At 52.4% G+C, this 19,881-nt stretch overlaps 1 protein-coding gene across 1 annotated transcript in view; it reads right to left on the bottom strand.

Moving 5' to 3' along the window:
- The window catches only part of PLPPR5 (phospholipid phosphatase related 5), a 78,875-nt gene that overhangs the window by 44,780 nt on the left and 14,214 nt on the right, over nt 1–19,881 (bottom strand). Inside the window, exons 4-5 of the mRNA XM_045817018.1 lie at nt 4,050–4,182; nt 669–919 (exon numbers count right to left, since the gene is read on the bottom strand). Of these exons, the coding sequence (XP_045672974.1) occupies nt 669–919; nt 4,050–4,182 (384 nt within the window). The remainder of the gene's footprint in view (nt 1–668; nt 920–4,049; nt 4,183–19,881) is intronic.

Here is a 19,881-nt window from a genome sequence, read left to right as displayed (position 1 = left end):
GGGCAGGCAGGAGACAGCCATGCCGGCTCAAGAGCTGCCTGCCAAGGCCCTCCCTCCTCCTCAGCCCGCAGACCAGCGAGGCGCTTCCCTGCGACCCCCACACTGCTGCCTGCAGGTGCTGAGACAGCTGCCCCGGGGGCCTGACTCTCACCTACACAAGGGCAACGACTCAGGAGTCCAGGAACACACATGACAGAGAAGGACCTTTTGGTTAGGTCTCCAAGAAACTATGACAACACGGTCGCCGTATTCTGATACAGTTACCAATAACAAGAGATCCTGCTAGGAAAAGAGAGCCCCTTCGCCAAGCCCCAGCAGGGCGTATCGGAGCCCGGGCAAGCAGCGCAGGGGCCTGGGTGGTCCTCCGCATGGTGCCGTCACCGGTTTATGGGGGCTGCCACCGGCCAAGTTTGTTCCCAGCCAGCCCTCCCCGTAGTAAGACAAACGTATTCTCAAATAGTAATGCTCACGGCTGTATTTTTTAATACAACCAACTACCCACACACGCCCCCCTGAGAGCCAAGCGGCTTCCTGTTACCCACAGCACAGAACAAACAGCTATTATTCAGCCTCAATGGCCCGAGTGGCCTGCGGGAAGCGGCTCAGGGGCCTGCCGCCCCAGGGGAGTGGCCAGCGGGCGAGGCGCAGCCGCAGGCAAGTGGCCTTACCGTCAGGTACATGGCCGCGTAGACACTGAGGGCCGCCTCCTTGGAGGGGAAGGTCTTCCGGGCCCGGGTGATGAGGTCGGGGTTGCCCGTGCAGGCCTCCGCCCCGCTGATGAACTGCGTCAGCTGCTGGCAGCCCAGCGCCGTGTAGTTGGGCTTGCACAGCGCCAGGAAATGGGGGGCCAGGTTCCCCGTCACCACCTGCCCGGCGTTCACGAAGATGTCGGTGGCGAACAGTCCGAACGTGTAGATTCCTGGAAGAGAGCACACCGTTGGCACGCGCGGGTGGCGCGGATTTCGGTTCCAACGAGGGGCTGTTTCAGGAACTGGGACCCGGTCATTCCTCCCCCACCCCGCAACCCCGCATGCAGGGCTCCTCGGGGCCACCCCTGTCGGGGGCCGGCCCTGGCTCTCCCGAGTGTGCTGGGACTGTGCATTGTTCAGAGTGACGAGCTGCCCACCACCGGCCACCTTGCTATGCGCGGCCGGTGTAGAAGACTCGAGATAAAAGAAGATGTATTCTAAGCCCGTGTTTGGGGAATGTGATTTTTTAAATGGAGCCAGGTTCCCTCCAGTGGGATCGGTCTCTCCCCTTCTGCTAATGTGAGCGGTCTTGCTTTTTCCCCATGTTGAAATATCCTGTAATGTCACCGACAGAAAGCGAAGCAGTGCTGTCCCTTGGAGGGCGCCTCTCAAGCCCGCTCGGGCTGAAGTCCACTCTGCGGGTGGCACCCACTAGCGGGCAAACCCGCCGCCGACGTCTTCGCTGAAACATCACGGGAGACCGTGCTTTCAGAAACACGTTTCTAAAAGCCAGCAGCTTTGTCCCACCTTCTCTTCTATGAACTGCATTTTAATTGATCAAATTTGGGGCAATTTAGTCAGCAATGGGGCAATCACAATGATGTTTCCAGTGACCTTCACTGTTTTAAAATTTACTTCCTCTGGTTACTTAAAGATACAAAAGTAAGTATGTGGGTTTCCCCCCTCCCTTTTCTAAGGAACTCATCAGTGTCCTCAAACACACACACAAAAAACATTTTCTAGACTCAATGTCACTGGTCACTGTTGTCAAAACTTACCTTTCAACTTAGGTAGGGTACATCAATTAAATTCTCCGGCACCCTTTTCACTTAAACTTAGAGCTATAACCTTCAAAAATGTGGTAACCAATGTAAAGAAAGCCATTCTTTCGTAACTTGGGGAAATACAATAAAATTCTTCAGGACATTTTAAAACTGCACTAACATAATACTTCCCAAGCAACTGGTTTATTACAAAGTCATATAATTCTATTATAATAATTAGATGTTTTCTCCTTAGCTGTATGTTTCTGCATTGTTTATTTCCTAAGTGTCTACATAATCATTGGCCATTGTGTGAGAAATCACCAGGAAAGCTGCACGGGGTTGAATCATCTTCTAGCATCAGATGCACGGCCATCCTTTTAGCTTTCAAAATATTATTTAAAAGGATGAAACCGTCATGCACACAAACCAGCACACAGCAAACTTCTGAGCATACAGTGACAATGAAACAAAGACCTGAGTTCTCTCTGTATCTGAAAAGTGGAAAAGGAAATAATTAGAGCCCTTTCTTTATATCTCACCAGCCTTCCATGAGTCATCCAAGTGAACGTGAAGAAAAGCAGAAATTGGGGAGAGGCAGAGAAACGAAGGAGAGCAAAGCCGACAAACTGTGTACGTGCACCGGCTCGCCTCCCAAACACCGTGGCCTCGGCCGGAGCCTGTGTGACCAGGCTCCACATCGAGGCTAAGATATCCTCATCCTCTTTAGCCAAACCTTCCTCTTAATCTGGGGTCTCGCGTTTTTCCGTTTACAGCGAGATATCTGACGAGGACAGGGACATGCTTCGATGTCTCGATGTGCCCAAACATACTTTGGAATGAAAAGGGCAGCGTGTCGGGGCCACGGCCAATACCGCCTGACTATAAGGTGCTGGTTCCGATGCGATTCCACACGCGTGTCCTCTGTGCTGGCACCCGGAACAAAGAACCACAGGGAGTGGTGTCCAGTCATACAATTGTGTCCTGCCCATAAGCTTCCTGCTGTATTACAACACACTGGAAACCGAGTCACAGTGCTCGAGAGAACGAGAAACAAACGAAGCGCCCTCAATAGTTCAAGAAGTCACGTAAGTAAGAAACACGGGCAGAATCGGAAACCCACAAAATGCGTGCCGTATCTCATTTAGAAACACGGGTGCAGATGCGGGAAAACATTTTTTACTGACTGAGACGGAATCTAATTCACCTGACAGTGTCTAGGTAAGTGTGAACTTCATCATTATTGGTGCCAAGCGTATTACTGCTTCTTTTCTAATTAAACGACTCTTCTGCAGAGACGAGTCAAGAACACAGGGTTGTTGCATGTGGGAAAAAAAGGCCTTTTGAAAGTTTCCTATGAAAGTTCTCCCTTCAACAGCATCGACGGTGGCTTTGGAGATGTGTGACTTGATGGCAATAAAAAGAACATTCGGAGATGAGAAGACCTTTCATCTTCAAAGAGATTTAACGGCACGATGACATTTGATCAGCCTTTAAGTGGGTTTATACACAGATTAGGCGATCTGTGCATTAGACTGGGAAGTGTTCATCTTGATCCCACTGATGGGAGAAATACACAGAAGGGCGACAGTCTCCTTAATCTTAATACCGATCGGAGTTTATATTAAACACATAGAGAGAGACAGGCTTTTATCTGATAACTCCAGGAAATAATAATTTATATTAACTTCCTTGTATCCGTTTAAACAATTTGTCTTGGACAAGTTTCTACTGAATTGAAGTGATTTACAATAATTTGTCAGTGTGCACACGCTCTAGTGCAGGACTTGAGACTGAAAGTTGACGTACCAGTAAATTCTGTCCTCGAATAAAATCATCCACACATTTTGGTGGGCTTAAAATAAACAGACAGAAACCAGCTCAGAAGTTGTGTGTGGAGTATGACATTCAGTGATTAACGCTTACTTCTTTTCTTCGCCAGGCTATTTTCCCGTTCTTCCTGATTTTCAACCAGCTAACAAGATGACCACTTCTCCCCACAAACACAGTAAATCTTTTAGTGACCTTTCAAATTTTAATTGCCTTTTAAATTTTTAGTTTCTTAAAATATATTTAACGTCTACGTGTGGGGTTCTTTCTTCCGTACAGTGATATGAAAATGGCAACTGAAATGGAGTTTCACACCCATTGGAGAAATTAGTATACTATGTTTATTTTTAAAACTAAATCGAGACAGCTCAAAGAAAATGCAAGTTAATATTTGCATGCAGTTAAAATGCTGGTCGAGTCAAAGGCTCGCTTCTCCACGGACACGGCGCCAGCAACAACACACACAGACAATTCAGGGAGCACGTACCGAGGAATCTCACAGTTCTCCGCACCAGTGGGTTTATATAGCAACAGTCTCCGGTTAAGATAGTTTTCTCCTGGTTCTCAAAATCCCTGGTGGCCAGTTGCAGGCAAAACACAGCCGTCTCTCCAACTATTATCTTGCAAGGAAATAAAAGGTTAAAGAACATTAGAATTTAACCAGTGTAAAGGTAGGACATTTCATTGTTTTTTTAAAAAAGGAGGTTCTTTGAGGGTAACAACTCAATATTACGCTGAACCCCATCTGTTTACCCAAACCCTGATACATAACCTCATCCCTACGTATGTGACCCATGTTTCCCTCAATGCAAGGGAGTATGAAACTGGTAAGTTATGAATACAAGTGAACTGTAACCCTTCTGTTTTGTAATAGACCCTTAAAAATGGAATTGACAAAGGATCTTTGCTTTGAAGAAGCTCTCACTTGTTCTTGGGGTGTAATGGCACCCCCTGTTTTATTTTTAAGTGATTGGATCTTGCTTACATTTGATTCCACCATAGAAATCAGAACACTTTTCTAGAACAGCAGAAGCTAAGTTCAAGTTCAGAGCTGCTCTGACCACAGCCTCTGCCTGGAGCTTGTAAGCTTACCCCCTGACTCTTCCAGGTGCAACCAGGTGAGCCCCCGGTACCCCACCCCCAGTCTTCACCACACCCCAGCATTCCTACAGTTTTGAGGGGACGGTGTCAGGGCACAGAGTGCACCCTCAGGACCTTACAGCTCCTGGGGCCCCCGGGGCTCAGAGGACTGGGCGGGGACAGACACTGCCCCGATGCTCGGGCGCACACGCCGCCGGCCCTCCTTCTGACAGAGACCCAAAGCTCCTCTCTCCACCCTCTCTGATGCCGCTGCGCGCTCCCCGACTCTGTTTTCCATGGAATGCCGTCCTGGACCTCTGCAGACTCGGGCTCTCGTGGGGCCTTGGAGGCCTGGTGACTGGTGCATTGCGGCGCCAGTATCGGGAAGGGGTTCTTCATCTGGAGTCACCAGATGCCCCTTCCTTGGCCCTCAGTGAGGCGCCTAGTGGGTTTGCTTCCTCCCCTGGGGGTGGGGCGGGCTGGGGGGGGGCGGAGGGAAGCAGCAGCACAGAGCACAGGAGCCAACGAGGGGGGGCCAAAGGCTCTGCACACCTCGCAGCTGTCCTTGGTGAAACTGCCTCTCTTCTGCGAACTGATACGTAGAAGCTGTTTCCAGAGAGCTGAGGGGATGGCGGTGTAACCTGAGCTCCCCCAAGGCTCAGGAACATGCCCCCCGAGCCCCCACCCCCAGTCCTGGTAAGTCTGGTGTCCACGAGGCGGAGGGGGGGTGTGGGAGGGAACCGGTGCCCAGCAGGGAGACGGGAGACTCAGCAAAACTCTGCACTCACCGGGCTTCAGAGAACAAGTGGGGCGGGGGGATTCCACCAGCAGGGAGACGACCTGCAGGGCTGTCCTTGTTCCGTGCATGTCGTGCACCGGCCCTCCCGTTCCCTTCACCTGAGCTCCCAAACCTGGTCCCAGCCCATGCCCGCTCTGCCGTGGGGGGAGACCCTGCCGGGCCCCAGGTCCACAGGAAGCCCTCGCACCACCCCAGCGGATGGTGGGTGTCCATCCAGTTTTGTAACAAACCCCACAGACTTGGGTGAGACGCTCACCCCGACGGCTCCACCCCACCCCACCCCACCCCCGGCCGGGGCTGCGTGTCCAAGCAGCAGCGGCGCTTCCTGGGGTCCCCGCTGCAACCGGACAATCTGTGTCCTTGGAGGCAAGACCCGGGCTCCCCAAGCTCAGCCAGCCTGATAAGTGGGAGCCCTACGTTCCACAGCCCCCCACACTGGGGCCCCTGTCCCCTGCCACACGCCGGCTTCTCACCGAGTCACACTGCATTATGCTCTGCTGAACTCCCCGTTGACACTGGGAAGCCCCTGGAGCCCTCGCTTGCTTACCAGGCTGGACCCGCGCACCCCCATTCCCTGCCCGAATGCCCCCCACCACCCGGCGTCCCTCCCGTCTCCGAGCACCAGTGCGGCAGGCAGTCCCGAGTCTTATCTATCACTGCAGCGAGCACAGGCCCCGTCCAGGCAGGCGGACACCTGGACTCCCGAGTGTAAATGTATCCAGTCGCTCTCACGGCCCGCGTCTCCCACTCTGCCCCGGTGGTGTCTGCGTGCCTCCACGACAACATCACGAGGTAGGGTTCCCAGGAAGGCAAAATCACTGCAGACTTTCACCAACAGTCCGACCCCAGAGAGGTTGTTTGCTCTGACAGAAACCCAACTGGACATTCCTCTCCCCCCGCGGGTGGTGACTCAAAGACGCCCGTGCACCCTTGGTTTGACCTGGGCGCGAGAAAACCGCTTCAGGTGTGCGGCCGTGGTGGGTGACGCTGGCCGAGCGAAGCTCGGAGCAATACGGGGAGGTGACACGCCACCCTGCGGACGGTCTCCTCAGCTTTGTGTCGCGATGCGGAGAATTGCAGGTTTCTTCTGTGAGCGCCTGCGTTTCAGATAAGGAGACCGTTGTGAGGCGGCAGCCCCTTGACGTGGTTCAAGTCCAGTTACAGATGGAGAAAACAAAGCACGGATGACGTGAAGGGCCCAGGGCTGGGAGAAAGAGAGGAGCCAGTGTCTGGACCCCAGGCAGCCCATCTCTGGGACCCGCGCTCTTGGCCTTGACCTGTGACGAGCAGTGGTTAAGACTGTGGGTGTGTGGCGACCGGGAGGCCCCGCGTGACCAGGAGAGGGCAGTGTCAGTGAAGCAAAGGCGTAAAAGGCAGCTTGGATACAAGGGTGTGAGGCCAAGAAGCGGATCTGTTCCTCCGAGTGAAGGTTCGCGGAGTTGGAGAGACTCCCGTTAAATGCAGCTCACGGGGGGAAGAACCCCATGAAACTGTCACCCCAGCTACTGGGGGGGACAAGCTCATTGAGTCATTTTTCAGTCGGGAAGGGAGTATGTCCATTTTTTTAAAGATTTTATTTATTTATTTTTAGACAGAGAGAGGAAGGGAAGGAGAAAGAAAGGAAGAGAAACATCAGTGTGTGGTTGCCTCTCATGCGCCCCCTACTGGGGACCTGGCCCGCAACCCAGGCACGTGCCCTGACTGGGAATTGAACCGGTGACCCTTCGGTTCGCAGGCCGGTGCTCAGTGCGCTGAGCCACACCGGCCGGGGCTGTATGTCCAGTTTGAGAGTGCTCTGTCGGCCACAGCGCTCAGACGTGGTCCCCAGACTGGCGACCTCAGTGGCCCCTGGGGGCTTGAAAGACATGCAGACCCTCAGAGCCCGTTCCAGACCCGCCGATGCACACACCCTGGGCCCGGGGTCCAGCCGCCAGTGTCACTGAGCCCCCCCGCCCCGGCTCTCTGCGGGACATTAGACCAGGGGTCTAACACTGCTGATTCCAATGATTTAAATTTGTCAGGAATTTGTAAAGGAGATTTCTGGACATTTATTTGAACACATAATTATCGAGTAATCGTACAGTGTCAAGAGTTATCTGGGCGTTGTAGTGAAGGGTGACAACACAGGAGAGGTTCAATAAAACCTGAAAATAAAAAGCAACCCAATACGCTCGCTCTCCAGATGTTTTATCTGTGATCCTCACCGGGGGATACTTTCAGTGATTTAGAGAGAGGGAGGGAGGGAGGGAGAGAGAGAGAGAGACATCCGTGTGAGAAACACTGATGAGTTGCCTCCCTTACACGTCCCGACTGGGGGTTGAACCCGCGCCTTCTGGAGCAGGGAAGGACGCCCCAGCCACCGAGCCAGCCGGCCAAGGCCCCAGGCGTTTTCGGCGGGACTTGGAAGAGGGAGGGGCCCCGATGAGCTACCTGATGCTCCGCACCTGGCCGTCCTCGCTCCGCTTCAGCTCGGCACCCCCTGCCTCCTCACCACAGCTGAGGCGCAAGGGACCTTCAGAGATGCTTACACCCTCCTTGCCATCACCGCCCAAACACTCCTGGTGAGCGAATGAACAGGCCGTGAGATGAGGAGCGAGGGCTGACTGGGGACCGAGGATGCACGGGACCGAACACGGTGTCCCCTTCTGCCGCTCTCTCGGAGAAAAACTGTCCCCGCCAGCCGGGTCTAAGCAGGGGGGTTGGTCGGGGTAGACACTGCGGGCTCTACGCCCAGCGAGCACAGGGTGGAGGAGCAGTACCACCTGGTGCATTTGCTCCGTGCCCTGGAGTCGGGGGGCAGACTGGGAGTGTGACGTCTGGAACCTGGATCCTCGTCTGTAAAATAACGATGACATTAGCAGTGATGCCATCACGGGCTGTTGTAGGGATTAGGAGCATTAACTGTTCTTTGAGAGCAGGAGAAAGTAAGCACTGTGCATGTATTGCCCATGATTACATGACCTTCAAGGGGCTGCCCATCTCAGACCTGCGATGGGTTAGCACTTGTGTTAGTAAGGGAATCCGGGTGCCTGGGACAGGACAGAAAGTAGTTTGTGGGGGCAGCGCAGGGGGCAGCGTGAGGATACAGAGAAAGGAAGCGTGGTCTGTCTCACGACAAAGCAGCTTTGCAAGCAGTGGGCATTTTTTTTTAATAATGAGAAGGTTGTGACAATGATTTCAAAACTTCTTTCCTAATTAAAATAAATGCTGCTCATTAAACTTTGCATGATTGTCATCCTTTGCCCAACCACTCATATAAACGTAGTGAACATGAACTGTAAGAAAAATGAATGGAAGAGCACTGTAACACAAACTCCTTTTGCAGGCGTGCAGGGTTTTCAAAGATTTTAATGCATAAGATCAAGTGCTCCGTGTTCATAAATCTCCTGGAGGGGAGAAATGTTATAATGTCCTTGTCATTCCTCAAGAGAGCTAAATCATAATTAATAAAAGATTAATAATTAATAAAAGTACACAGGCTATTAGCTTGCTTTCCAGCTCTTCTAAAACGCATGTTCAAATTAATTTTCTTCTCCCGTTCTTTATCAACAATGAAACAGCAGTCGGAGCCCTGGCCAGGTGGCTCTGGTGGCTGGAGCGTCGCCCCGCACACCAAGAGGTTGTGGGTCTGAACCCCGGTCAGGGCACAGACCTAGGTTTCGGGTTCGATCCTCGGTCAGGGTGTGTACGGGAGGTCACTGATCGATGTTTCTCTCCTCCTCTCTCTCTCCTTTCCTTCCTCTCTCTCTAAAATCAACAAAGCTATCCTCAGGTGAGGATTTGAAAAAAAGGCAACGTGATTAAATTTAAATACTCCCCGGGACTTTGAAGTGATGGAGTTTTTAGCAATGAGTCTTTGACGTGCAAGCAATAATTAAATGTCCCTCTGTCAACAGGATGTGTTGGTTCCCCGCCCCCACAGTGGGGTGGGGGTGGGAAGGTGATTACCGGTCAAAAATAAATCAGCTCAAGATGACAAATTCTAAACCTCCTCAGAGACCCACATCAGCACACCGACATTCGTCATTTCTAGCTGCCCCATACATGAGGGCGTCATTTTGCTGTCTTCCTTTACACACAGGCACACGAAGGCACAGAGACACTGCAGAACTGAACCCAGGCCATTCGGCTCACCATTCCTAAAGCCAGGACTGAACTCCATGCTGTCCCAGTCTACTGTTCAACTTGACGTTGTACTGCTTTATTCTTTTGCTTTATTTTAGGAAGGCACGTCTGGCAGTTCAAAGCTTCCTTGTGTGAACCGCCGCACGTAGGAGTGTGATTTCCTCCCAGTTGGCTTGCCTGCACGGCCAGAGGCATGACGGTCCATTAAAGAAAACCATTAACTTGACTGCCGGCGCTTCCTGAACTTACGTGACCTAGGAATCCGTGTTGCAGGGACCGTCCTAAATACGCAGCAGAGCTTGTACTCCAGAAACTCTAGGGACGGTAAGTTAAAGCCAAAGTCTTCCTGCTTTTTAGGGGAGAGAAATTCACCTGTAGGAAGGACGAGCTAGGAGAGCTTTCTATGACTGCATGAAAGAATCAGGACTCCTCCAAACAAAAAGGAGAGCTGAGCGAGGCTCAACTCGATCAAGTGTCGCCCCTCCCCTGGTTGTGAGGAAGAGGAGAGAGGGTGTTTAGAACAAAACGGAACGAGGATTCGCTCGCACAATGAACGGGAGACTCGGACTCTGAGAAAAGTTTGGAGCCAAACTCCAGGACGTGGCCGTGGGAGGGCGGTGGGGTTGGCCTGGCCATCCTGCTCTGCGCCGAAGAGAGAGCGACACTCTGTCCTCTCGTACAGAAGACCCAGACTTCCCACACGGGACCTCCTGGGCGATTCGCCAGCCCCCGATCTCGGGAGAACCATCCAGGGACCCCTGCCTCGAGGCACAGCTCCCCGTCATTGCCGCGTAGCAGACAGGACTTTTGTATCTCTTTAATTTTTCTCAGTCCAGGAATCTGTGTTGTGGTATGATTGAGATTTCCTCTGCACCAAAATAGAAGGTCGCGTTGGACACCAGGCCTGCATTATTCCTGGCCACCTCCGAGTGCCCTACCTGCCTTCGGGGAATGCACATTTAATAGGCTCCATCTGTGATGCTCGGGCAAACACTGTCCTTTTCGAGAAAATAGGCTTTTGGTGCGACAGCACTGCCCGGGAAAGCAGGAGGCGTGTTCCCTGCACATGCAGACCCGTCACCCGGGTCTCTCCCTGGGGCACCTTCTTCCGGTTCCCTCCGCTCCCATTTCCCTCAACTTTAAGCAGGCTGCCAAAGCCAATGTCGTTTAAGGCCATTCCTTTTCTCCCAGAAAAAAAAAAAGACTAGACATTTGAAGGACTTTATTTTTGAAACACTTTCCCGGGAAGAGTAATCGTTGATTGCAGAGGAAACCCTTCTATTTTACCGAGTCATTAAAAATGTTGGATGAGCATGCACAAAGACAAGCATGATGGGAACCCAAAAATAAATGAAAGAGCTGAATCTTGGAACGGGAACTCATCTGCAGTCTGGCCCCGTTTACACGGGGTATAAGGGAGACTTCCCAGCTTACAGTTCACCCTGCATTAGGGAAAGGTACAATTACAGTTCCAGTGTGAAACCCTACCAGTTCCGACTCGGTGTATTTATTAAGCCAGCCAATTTAAGGGTTTCCTCTATATAACGGGAAATGTACTTAGAGAACTGAGTACTTATTTTTCCAAACACCTTAGTTTAAGCTTATGATACATGCATATTTATTATATGAATTCATAAATATGTTTCCGTTGTCATTTTTAAAAGTGACACACACCAATTAGCATGGCTACTGTTCTAAACACTTGCATATGCTAATGTGATTGGATCCTCATGACCATCATGTGAGATAAGCATTCTTATCTCTTTTTACAGATGAGGAAATGGAGGACAGATGGGTGATTTTCCCAAGTTCACAGCTAGTCAATGCCAGACCTAAGAGTCGACCCCCGGAAGTGTGATTCCAGTGTTAATATCATATTCATTCATCACCAAAGACTGCTGCAGGAACAGAGTCAACGCACTTCATAAAATGCATATTAATGGCTTTGTCACTCACTGTCAAACTTGGCATTATAATATTTTATTATTTTGCTTCAGTTTAGGAAGAAGAGTCTAGCAGTTAGAGCTTTTTCATCTGAACTTCTGCACTTAGGAACAGAATTTCCCCAATTAGCTTTTCTGCGTGAAGCATACAGATAGGAGAATCTGTTCGTACTTGTTTTAAAAAGCCAGACGACCGAGGCTCACGGATCAGCTGCTGTAACGAACAGCTAGTTATTTGAAGGGAGAGCAGAGGGCAGAGTCTGCGTGGGTGGGTGGTGCCGGGCTCACCTTCAAACGGAAACACTAATGTCTGCATGTCTCCCTGCCTTATTTTTAGAAGCAGCCTGTTACCCCAAAATGTCATTGGTGTGGGGAAGTTTGGTGGGCATCTCAAGTATATTAACAGGATGTTCATTTAAAAATATATATATAGCTCAGTGGATTGAGTGCCAGCCTGCAAATCAAAGGGTCACTGGTTCGATTCCCAGTCTGGGCATATGCCTGGATTGTGGGCAGGTCCCCAGTAGGAGGCGGACCCCAGAGGCAACCGATTCTCTCTGTTTCTCTCCCCATCTCTAAAAATATATAAATAAAATCTTTTAAAAAATTAAGAAAAAACTTTGAAGAAAAGTTATAAATTCATATTATTTTCAAAAGAATAGTGATTAAATATTTATTTGCATAATGTAAATAGTAGAAGCCTATGGCACTGACATGAAAGCCTTTCTATTGACTTGAATTATCAAGGGAAAAAGGAAATAAGACTTTGAAGTCCACTATTTCTTCCACATGTAGTTTACAGAGTTTCTATGCTATTTTCCCATCCCTGTTCCCTGTAAATTTGGAGTAATGTTGTTGTTATTATTATTATTATTATTATTATCATCATTATTTAAGAGAGAGGGAGGCCTTGGCTGGCGTAGGTTCGTGACACTGTGACCAGTGTCACAGTTTCGCTTCCCAGTCAGGGCACATGCCTGGGTTGCAGGCCATGACCCCCAGCAACCGCACATTGATGTTTCTCTCTCTCTCTCTTTCTCCCTCCCTTCCCTCTCTAAAAATAAATAAATAAAATCTTTAAAATAAAGAGAGAGAGAGGGGAAGAGACGGAGGAAGACGGCGAGACAAACATCGGTATGAGAGGAAAACAACTTTTGAATACCTTCCGTGGGCATGCTGGCAGGGACTGAACCTGTACCCGGGGCGTGTGTCCCGACCAGGGATCAAACCTGCAACCTTCTGCTCTGTGGGACGATGCCCAGCCCACTGAGCCACATGCCTGTGGTCAGGGCTGGATTCACTTTTAATGTACTTGACCATACACGTAAAAAATTGCCCTCAGATAAGAATCCTTGATGTTTTTACTCGGAAGGAATTCAATCTTATCTCGTCCTTCAGAAAATGTGTTCTCATGTCCATGCCACACACAATCTTAGATTCTGCTTCTCCTTGAGTCCCATTTAGTGGGCTGTCAAAACATTTAGAGTCATCACATCTCAGTTAGCGAGCGTGGTGCTGCAGACGGCAAACGCCAGCTGTGAGCCCTGTGGCACCGAGGGCCACGAGTGAGTAGCAATGAGCAAGGAAGGGCTCAGAAGCTGCCTTCCTTGGCTCCATCCTTTCCGTTTCATTCAGAAACAAGGTGCATCTCTCTCCTCCTTTTTATTACCTGTTAACAGCACTGGCTCCTTCTCCTGTGGGCCCTGGGGTGCTGGGCCCCCCCAGAGTCTCACTGCTGGACCCACCCTTTGTTGCAGACTGGTGACCACACTTCAGGAGGCAGAGCCAGCCCCCACAGGCAGCGCCCAGCACCAGCTGCGGCTCCCAGTGCCCTGGCTTCTGCCTCTGACTTCCCGCAAAGGATCATGGGAGCTGCTGGGCCCGACCGGACGCCGGGTGGGAAGGAAGAGGGGGTCCTGTCAGTGGCCGCCCAGGGAGCAGTCTCTCTTTCCAACCTCCCCTGAGGGCCATAGCACATTTCCAAATCATAACCTTTTAACTTAACAGTTTACTGTATTCCACAATTGGCAGACATTTTGAGAATTCTGCAATCTAGCAGCAAAGGGTGCATGCATAACAGATCGTTGAAACCCTATGAACATTTGAGTCCCATGACTGTATAACTCGATGAGTCCAGGAGAGGACGAATATAGGACTCCAACACTTGAAAAAAGATTTTCCTTCCAAAAGCAACAAGAAACAATTCTGCTTAATGAGCAATTCTGAGTACAGTTTGCTGGCCAGCAGTTTTAGATGTCTATTAAAATCTCAATCAAGTGCTCTTTCAAAATCTTAATTATAATCTCCCCGTATGAACCTCAGCAAAACAGTATTGAAATGAACCTGTTGTGCGCGGTTCTGATCACTTTAAAGGTTGAGTAAGTATCAGTACAGTCACACCTCAGGACTCGTCAGCTTAGAACTCATCAAACCCAGTATTCATCACATTTTGACTAGAAAAACAAAACATTTCAGCACTCGGCACTTTCTCAGGACTTGTCAGTTTCAGCACTCATCGTGAGTTCCGAAACGAATTCACAAGTACCTCAAGGTACCACTCTGTTTATAATTCATGACATAATTAGAATATTCGAGTGAATTAAAATTCTTCAGTCCTGAAATAAGACTAAACCCCTATTTAACACACACCGATCGAACCCAAACCTACAGGCAGCAGACACTGTGGTTGCCTAGTCTGTGTTCACCATCCCTGTTGCTCACGGAGCCTTGGACTTGCTCCGTTACTAACCTTCTCTAGGGCTGTGATCTTAAAGAGAGTCCAGGCCAGCCTCGTCCTCAAAGGATGCAAGAGTCGTCAGGTCGTGATGACCCCTTGTATGGCAGATGTAGGCCTGGGCATGGGATGAACTTGCACCCAGGGAAGAATGAGGAGACGCTTGCTAGGGATGGGTGCTTTGAAAGAGGGGCTCCTGCCCTGGCTGGCGTAGCTCAGTGGATTGAGCACAGGCTGCAAACCAGAGCATCGCAGGTTCGATTCCCAGTCAGGGTACATGCCTGGGTTGCAGGCCACGGCCCCCAGCAACCGCACATTGATGTTTCTCTCTCTCTCTCTCTCTTTCTCCCTCCCTTCCCTCTCTAAAAATAAATAAATAAAATCTTTTAAAAAGAGAGAAAGAGGGGCTCCTGCCTTTTTTGAAAAGAGACTCACAAGACAGAACTTCTGCTAGACACCGTCATGTCTGCACGTGATTTCTAGAACAAGGAGGCCACTGTGCCATCACGCGGGGAGCCGGCCAAGAGCATAGAGACACGTGGGTCACGGGAACCTGCTTCTTTCCCGTGTCCCCAGACTTGAAGCTCAGCCCCGGCTGGTCTCTGAAAACCCTGAGCTTGGACGCACTCCCACAGCCAGGCCCAGCTCCGCGGTTCAGCGCCGCGTCTGGGCGGCTCACACGGCTCGAACGCTGTGGCCTACATCTGACAGGGAGACGGGCGCGGTGCGTTCCTGAAATGCAGCTCCGCTCTGGGCCTCGTCTCTGCCAGCTGGGCCCTGTCCCTGAGTCGCTGCCCTGCTCATCCATTCAGCACCCGGTCCCTGGAAGAGGCAGACAGTCCAGTGCATGTGCCTCCCGGGCACTGGAGTTCTGTTAGCCCCAGGCGGTGCCTGCGGCCCTGCTGAGCCTCGAATCTTCCCAACGCCCAGCAGCTCCCAGGTTCCCGGGCTGTGCTCCGCCCAGAACCAAGACACGCCTCCCAGAGGCTGACTTGCCCAGAACACCTGCACCTGTGACACCGCCTGGCCCAGCCCACACTCTGCCGCCAGACCACCGCCCAGAGCCCCTGGGGGCAGCCTCCACTCCCACGTCCACCACGCCCAGCTCCACGTGACTTAGTGCACCCCTTCGGTCATCCGGTACCTGCCCAATGCCCACCCTGCCCACCCTGTCCTGACCCTTCTCCCAGGGTTTCCCACCCAGCCTCACCCCTGCAAAGAGCACCCAGGCAGGCGGGGACACGGGTCACCAGGAACACAGGACCGCGGAGTCTGCTCTGCCCCCTCCCTCAGTTGCTGAGCGTTGACTGGGCCTGCACGTCTGACGGATTTCCAAGGCAGAGATGTGACGTCACACCTGAGGGGAGCTTGGGAGTTCTCTCCCTGTGTCTTTCTTACAGCGCCTTGGTCTTCGCGAGGGCCAAGGCGGTGGGAGGGAGACTCCTGCAGAGAGAGCGGACGGAAGTCCACGGGTGGACGCAGTAAATGAGCGCACAGCCCACCTCGGGGCGGTGCAGGGGCGTCTCAGGGAGCTTTCGGGGAAACTGAGGAGGGCTCGGCCGCGTGGATTCCCAAACTGAGCAGCTGCTCTCCGAGCCACTGGAGTGAGCTGGGACAAACGCAGATTCTCATGGGGACACGGAGCCATACCTCCCCACGCGCACGTAAATCTGCGTGGCTCAGAACTCAGGCCACTGCCAACCATTCCTACGTTACAAACGTCATTCCTGTCACACACCCAGCCCCAGAACAGCCTCCTCCTTTAGAGGCCGATGCAAGCCCGAAAGCCCTCGCATTTCCCTGGGCCTTGTATCGCCTTATCTGGGATCTTACATCGATAGAGAATAATCTGGGGAAAGCAGCGACGGCCAAAGAAGATAGGACGAGACGGTGAAATGCAAATAAATCCCACATGACGCTCTGGGAAGGAATGCACACCCAGTTTTTCTTTACCTCCTTCCGACTGAATGTTCTTGCTGGTCCAGCCGTTTTCTCCTCTGTGGGAACGCCCACGAGACACAAATTCTTCTGGTTGTTTATTCCCACTCAGCGTCGTCTCGGTTCACTAGTTGGGCATGTGTATAGCATCATACCTGCCTGGCTGTGCTCTGGTGTCAGTGTTCCACTTTCATCGGGCATCTCAGCGATCTGACGTCACGTGGAATTCCTATCCCATTCTCTGAACCTGTTCTCTCTCTCCAACTTGCTTCCATTACCCATCAGTGATACCCCCCCCACCACCTGTTCCTAACTTTTTGGCGCCTGTACAAACGCCCTGGCACAGCAAAGAGACGAAGTGAAAGACGCACGGTCCTTCTTTTCCAAACCCTGGATTCCCTGACCGCGTCCCTGCGTGTCACCAGGGCGCAGGGTGGCATGGAGAGATGGGGTCTGGGAGCCAGGAAACCTCTGGTTTCAAACTACTCAACTTCATGCAAGTCCATTACCATTTTTGGAGGCTCAGCTTCTCCTTTTGCAAAAGGGGGTGATAATACCAAAGGATAGAACTGGTATGAAAATTACACGAGCCACCCCTCCCCCCCCGTCATGAATCTGTTCAAAAGCACCGGCTCCTACACGATCGGCATCGACTACAAGGAGACTGAGGATCCGTGAGGTCGAGGGACCAGCCCTCGCATCACGCCAATTAGCAGTAGATCTGGGACCCGCACCAGGTAAGCCAGATTCCAAATCTACCTCAACACACAGTTCTCTTTCTCTCCCAACCAAATCCAAACACGGCCGCCCCCCACGGAAGCCCTGTCCCTGAGCCTTGTCCTCAGAGACACCCCACCCCCCCGTGGCCTGCGTTCACCCTGGTTGGTTTCTTCACGGGGCTGCCCAGCATCTCCCTGCGTCCTCACGAACACAGCACCCAGTGAGAGGGGGCCCACCAAGTCCCCGGCACCTTCCGGTGCCAGGGCGGGTTTCCAAGGCGTCTGCGCTATTTCTGCACGAGGCTGGACCCCTGAGGCCAGCAGAGCCCTGCTCACACATCTTCAGGCTGGTGGCAAAGGCCTTTGCGAGCAGGGGTTTAAAACGCCAGGCACAGGCCCAGACCTGAGTTCCAACCCCAGCCCTGCCAGTGTTCTGGCCCCAAGACTGAGCCAATCGCATTCTACTGAGCCTGCGCTTTATCGTGTGTGAATGGCTAGACTGCCCACGCCACCTGACTGGTGAGCGGCACTGCGGGTGACGGAGCTTTACACAGCTGCCAGGGGGCCCGCGGCTCCATTGTGGACGCCTGCCGTCCTGTCTTTGTTGTTTGATTGACGGGTGCCGGAGCGGGCATCTGGCAGTGCGCTGCGGCAGGGCGGCTGGAGTCGGCAGTCTGGTTCCACCGCCAGGCCCGCTTAATCCTATTCCCTCCCATCTGCTGGTCAGACTCTGCCCCGCACCCGCTCTGGGCTGCACCCGGGACTGGCGCCCGCCAGCAAGGCCTGGTCTGGGCTGCTGGGGAGGGGACGCTGCGGTGGGCGGGCCCTGCCCTGTCCTCACTGTCCCCACACAGCCCGCTGGGCCTTCCTCAGGTGTGCCTCCTTCCGTGTCGCCACCTCTGTGCCTCCTTCCGTGTCGCCCCGCTCCGCGTCCCCATTCCCGGCCGTGACCCTGGCTCAGCGCCGGCCTCTGATGGCCGAGTGACAGTCCATTCGAGCGGCGTGCCAGACGCCTGCCTGCCCGCACTCCGAGCTGCCCTCCTCGCCTGGCCTTCTCCGTCTCAAATGCCCCCCCAGCTCCCCAGTCTCCGGGACCAATGCCACGCCAGGTGCCGGGGCTGCTCCAGGTCCCTTTTGTGTCGGGAAAACAAAAACCTACAAGTTGCGGTCGCTCCGAATCTCCCACCTCTCTCTTCCTAGCCCCGAGTTTCCACACCTGGCCGGCGTATGCGTTGCCAACGCCCAGGCTGCTTTGGCGCCTGCGGCTCCTCCTTGCCGCCCCAGCAGCCCGACGGCTGGTACACACTTCCTTGGCAACCTGCGATGTGTTTTCTCGCTCGAGGTTTCTTCGGGTCTCCCGGCTGCGTGATGGCAGCCAAGACCCAAGCTCACTCCCGTCATAAAATGCATGCAAATCTAATTAATCCTACCAAAGCTTGTTTGTGCAAAAGCCTGTCTTATGTACTCTTTAAAGTCATTTCCCATGAATGGAAATCTTCATTAGAGGGCTAAATTTAGAACGCTAGAGCGTCTTGCAAGAAAACCAGGCACATTTAATCCTTAATACCGTAAACTGGAAAACCGGAGTCTCACCCACCGAGAAGAGCACTGTTCTGCTTCATGCACATTTCAATCCGCACTTTCTGAAAGCATTGCAATATCGTGTCCCCAGATTTCTAGAGCAACACACAGTTGCATTTCCCTTTATTTTCCAATTTAGAGTGAGGACACCGAAGACATTTATCACACAGGTGAGCACACCTGTTATGCTAATTAGAAAATGCAAGTCAAGCCCTGGCTGGGTGGCTCAGTTGGTTGGACCATCATCCCGTGAGCCAAAAGATGGCTGGTGTGATCCCCAGTCAGAGCACATACTTGCGCTGTGGGTTCAATCCCTGGCCAGGGTGCGTACAGGAGGCAACTGATGGGTGTTTCTCTCTCACACTGATGTTCCTCCCCCCTCCATTTCTCTATCTCTATTTCCCTCTCTTCCTCTCTCTCTCTCTCTCTTCCCCCATCCGTGACATCAATACACCTGTCCTGGAGTGAGGATTACAAACAGAAATAAAACGCAAGTGAAGACGCCCTAACTGTAGAAGGAAAACATAGCCAGAATAACACAAATATCCTCGCCGATTTAAATTGCAATTGTGTGCAAATGAGCTTTCAGAACTGTACAAATATTGACCTTTTAGCATCGCTCACGTTGCACGTAATGATTTAAAATCACACAGCACACACGCCACTGGATTAACTTCGTAGTAACTATTTCATTAAAGGTTGATTGCACGGTGATGTTTTCCTTCTAAAAATACAAGTTCTCTGGAACACACTTGGCAGTGTTGCCCCACGATGAAGGCTGGCAGGTGCCTCCAGACTCTCAGCAAGACTCTAACGTGCCTCCCTCAGCTCACGGACTCACAATCAGCCACAGCGGTGGGACCGCTTTGGCAAGCCCAGGAGGCGCTGATGCCCCACTCTGCAGACGGAGAAAGCGAGGCTCAGAAGTCAGGCTGCGTCGCACAGGTTCCCCTCCGCACGCGGGGAAGGGAGCTCCCACTTCCACCCAGGAGCACCAGGGTAATGGATTTTCTGAGAAACCGCCTAACGTTCTGAACCCGATTCCTTCCGTGCTGTCCACCACCCCAGTCCAGACATTCTCGGAGGTCCGTCCACCCAGGGTGGGGTCTCCGGCCCAGAGGACACGCTCTTTGCTTGGCACGCCCTCCCTGGCTTCCCCGACTAACCGACGTCACCTCCGCTCAGGACCCTTCTCTCCGTCACCCCTCCTCCCGCCCTCCTCACCCCTCGCCAGTGCCCGCGCCGCGCACCTCTGTCAGGGTGAGCGCATTGGAGTTCCGTGGGGGGAATCCTCCCTCCCCTCTCTGACTGTGAGGGACCCATCACACAAGCCAAGCCTTGTCCGGGGAGGGAGATTTAATCCGCACCCGTGTGCTCAGGGGAGGTGCTGACGCGCACTT

Source organism: Phyllostomus hastatus, unplaced genomic scaffold (assembly GCF_019186645.2).
Source record: "Phyllostomus hastatus isolate PE091 unplaced genomic scaffold, TTU_PhHast_1.1 phas_scaffold_216, whole genome shotgun sequence".
Taxonomy (NCBI): Eukaryota; Metazoa; Chordata; class Mammalia; order Chiroptera; family Phyllostomidae; genus Phyllostomus; species Phyllostomus hastatus.
This window is presented reverse-complemented; position numbering and strand designations above follow the sequence as displayed.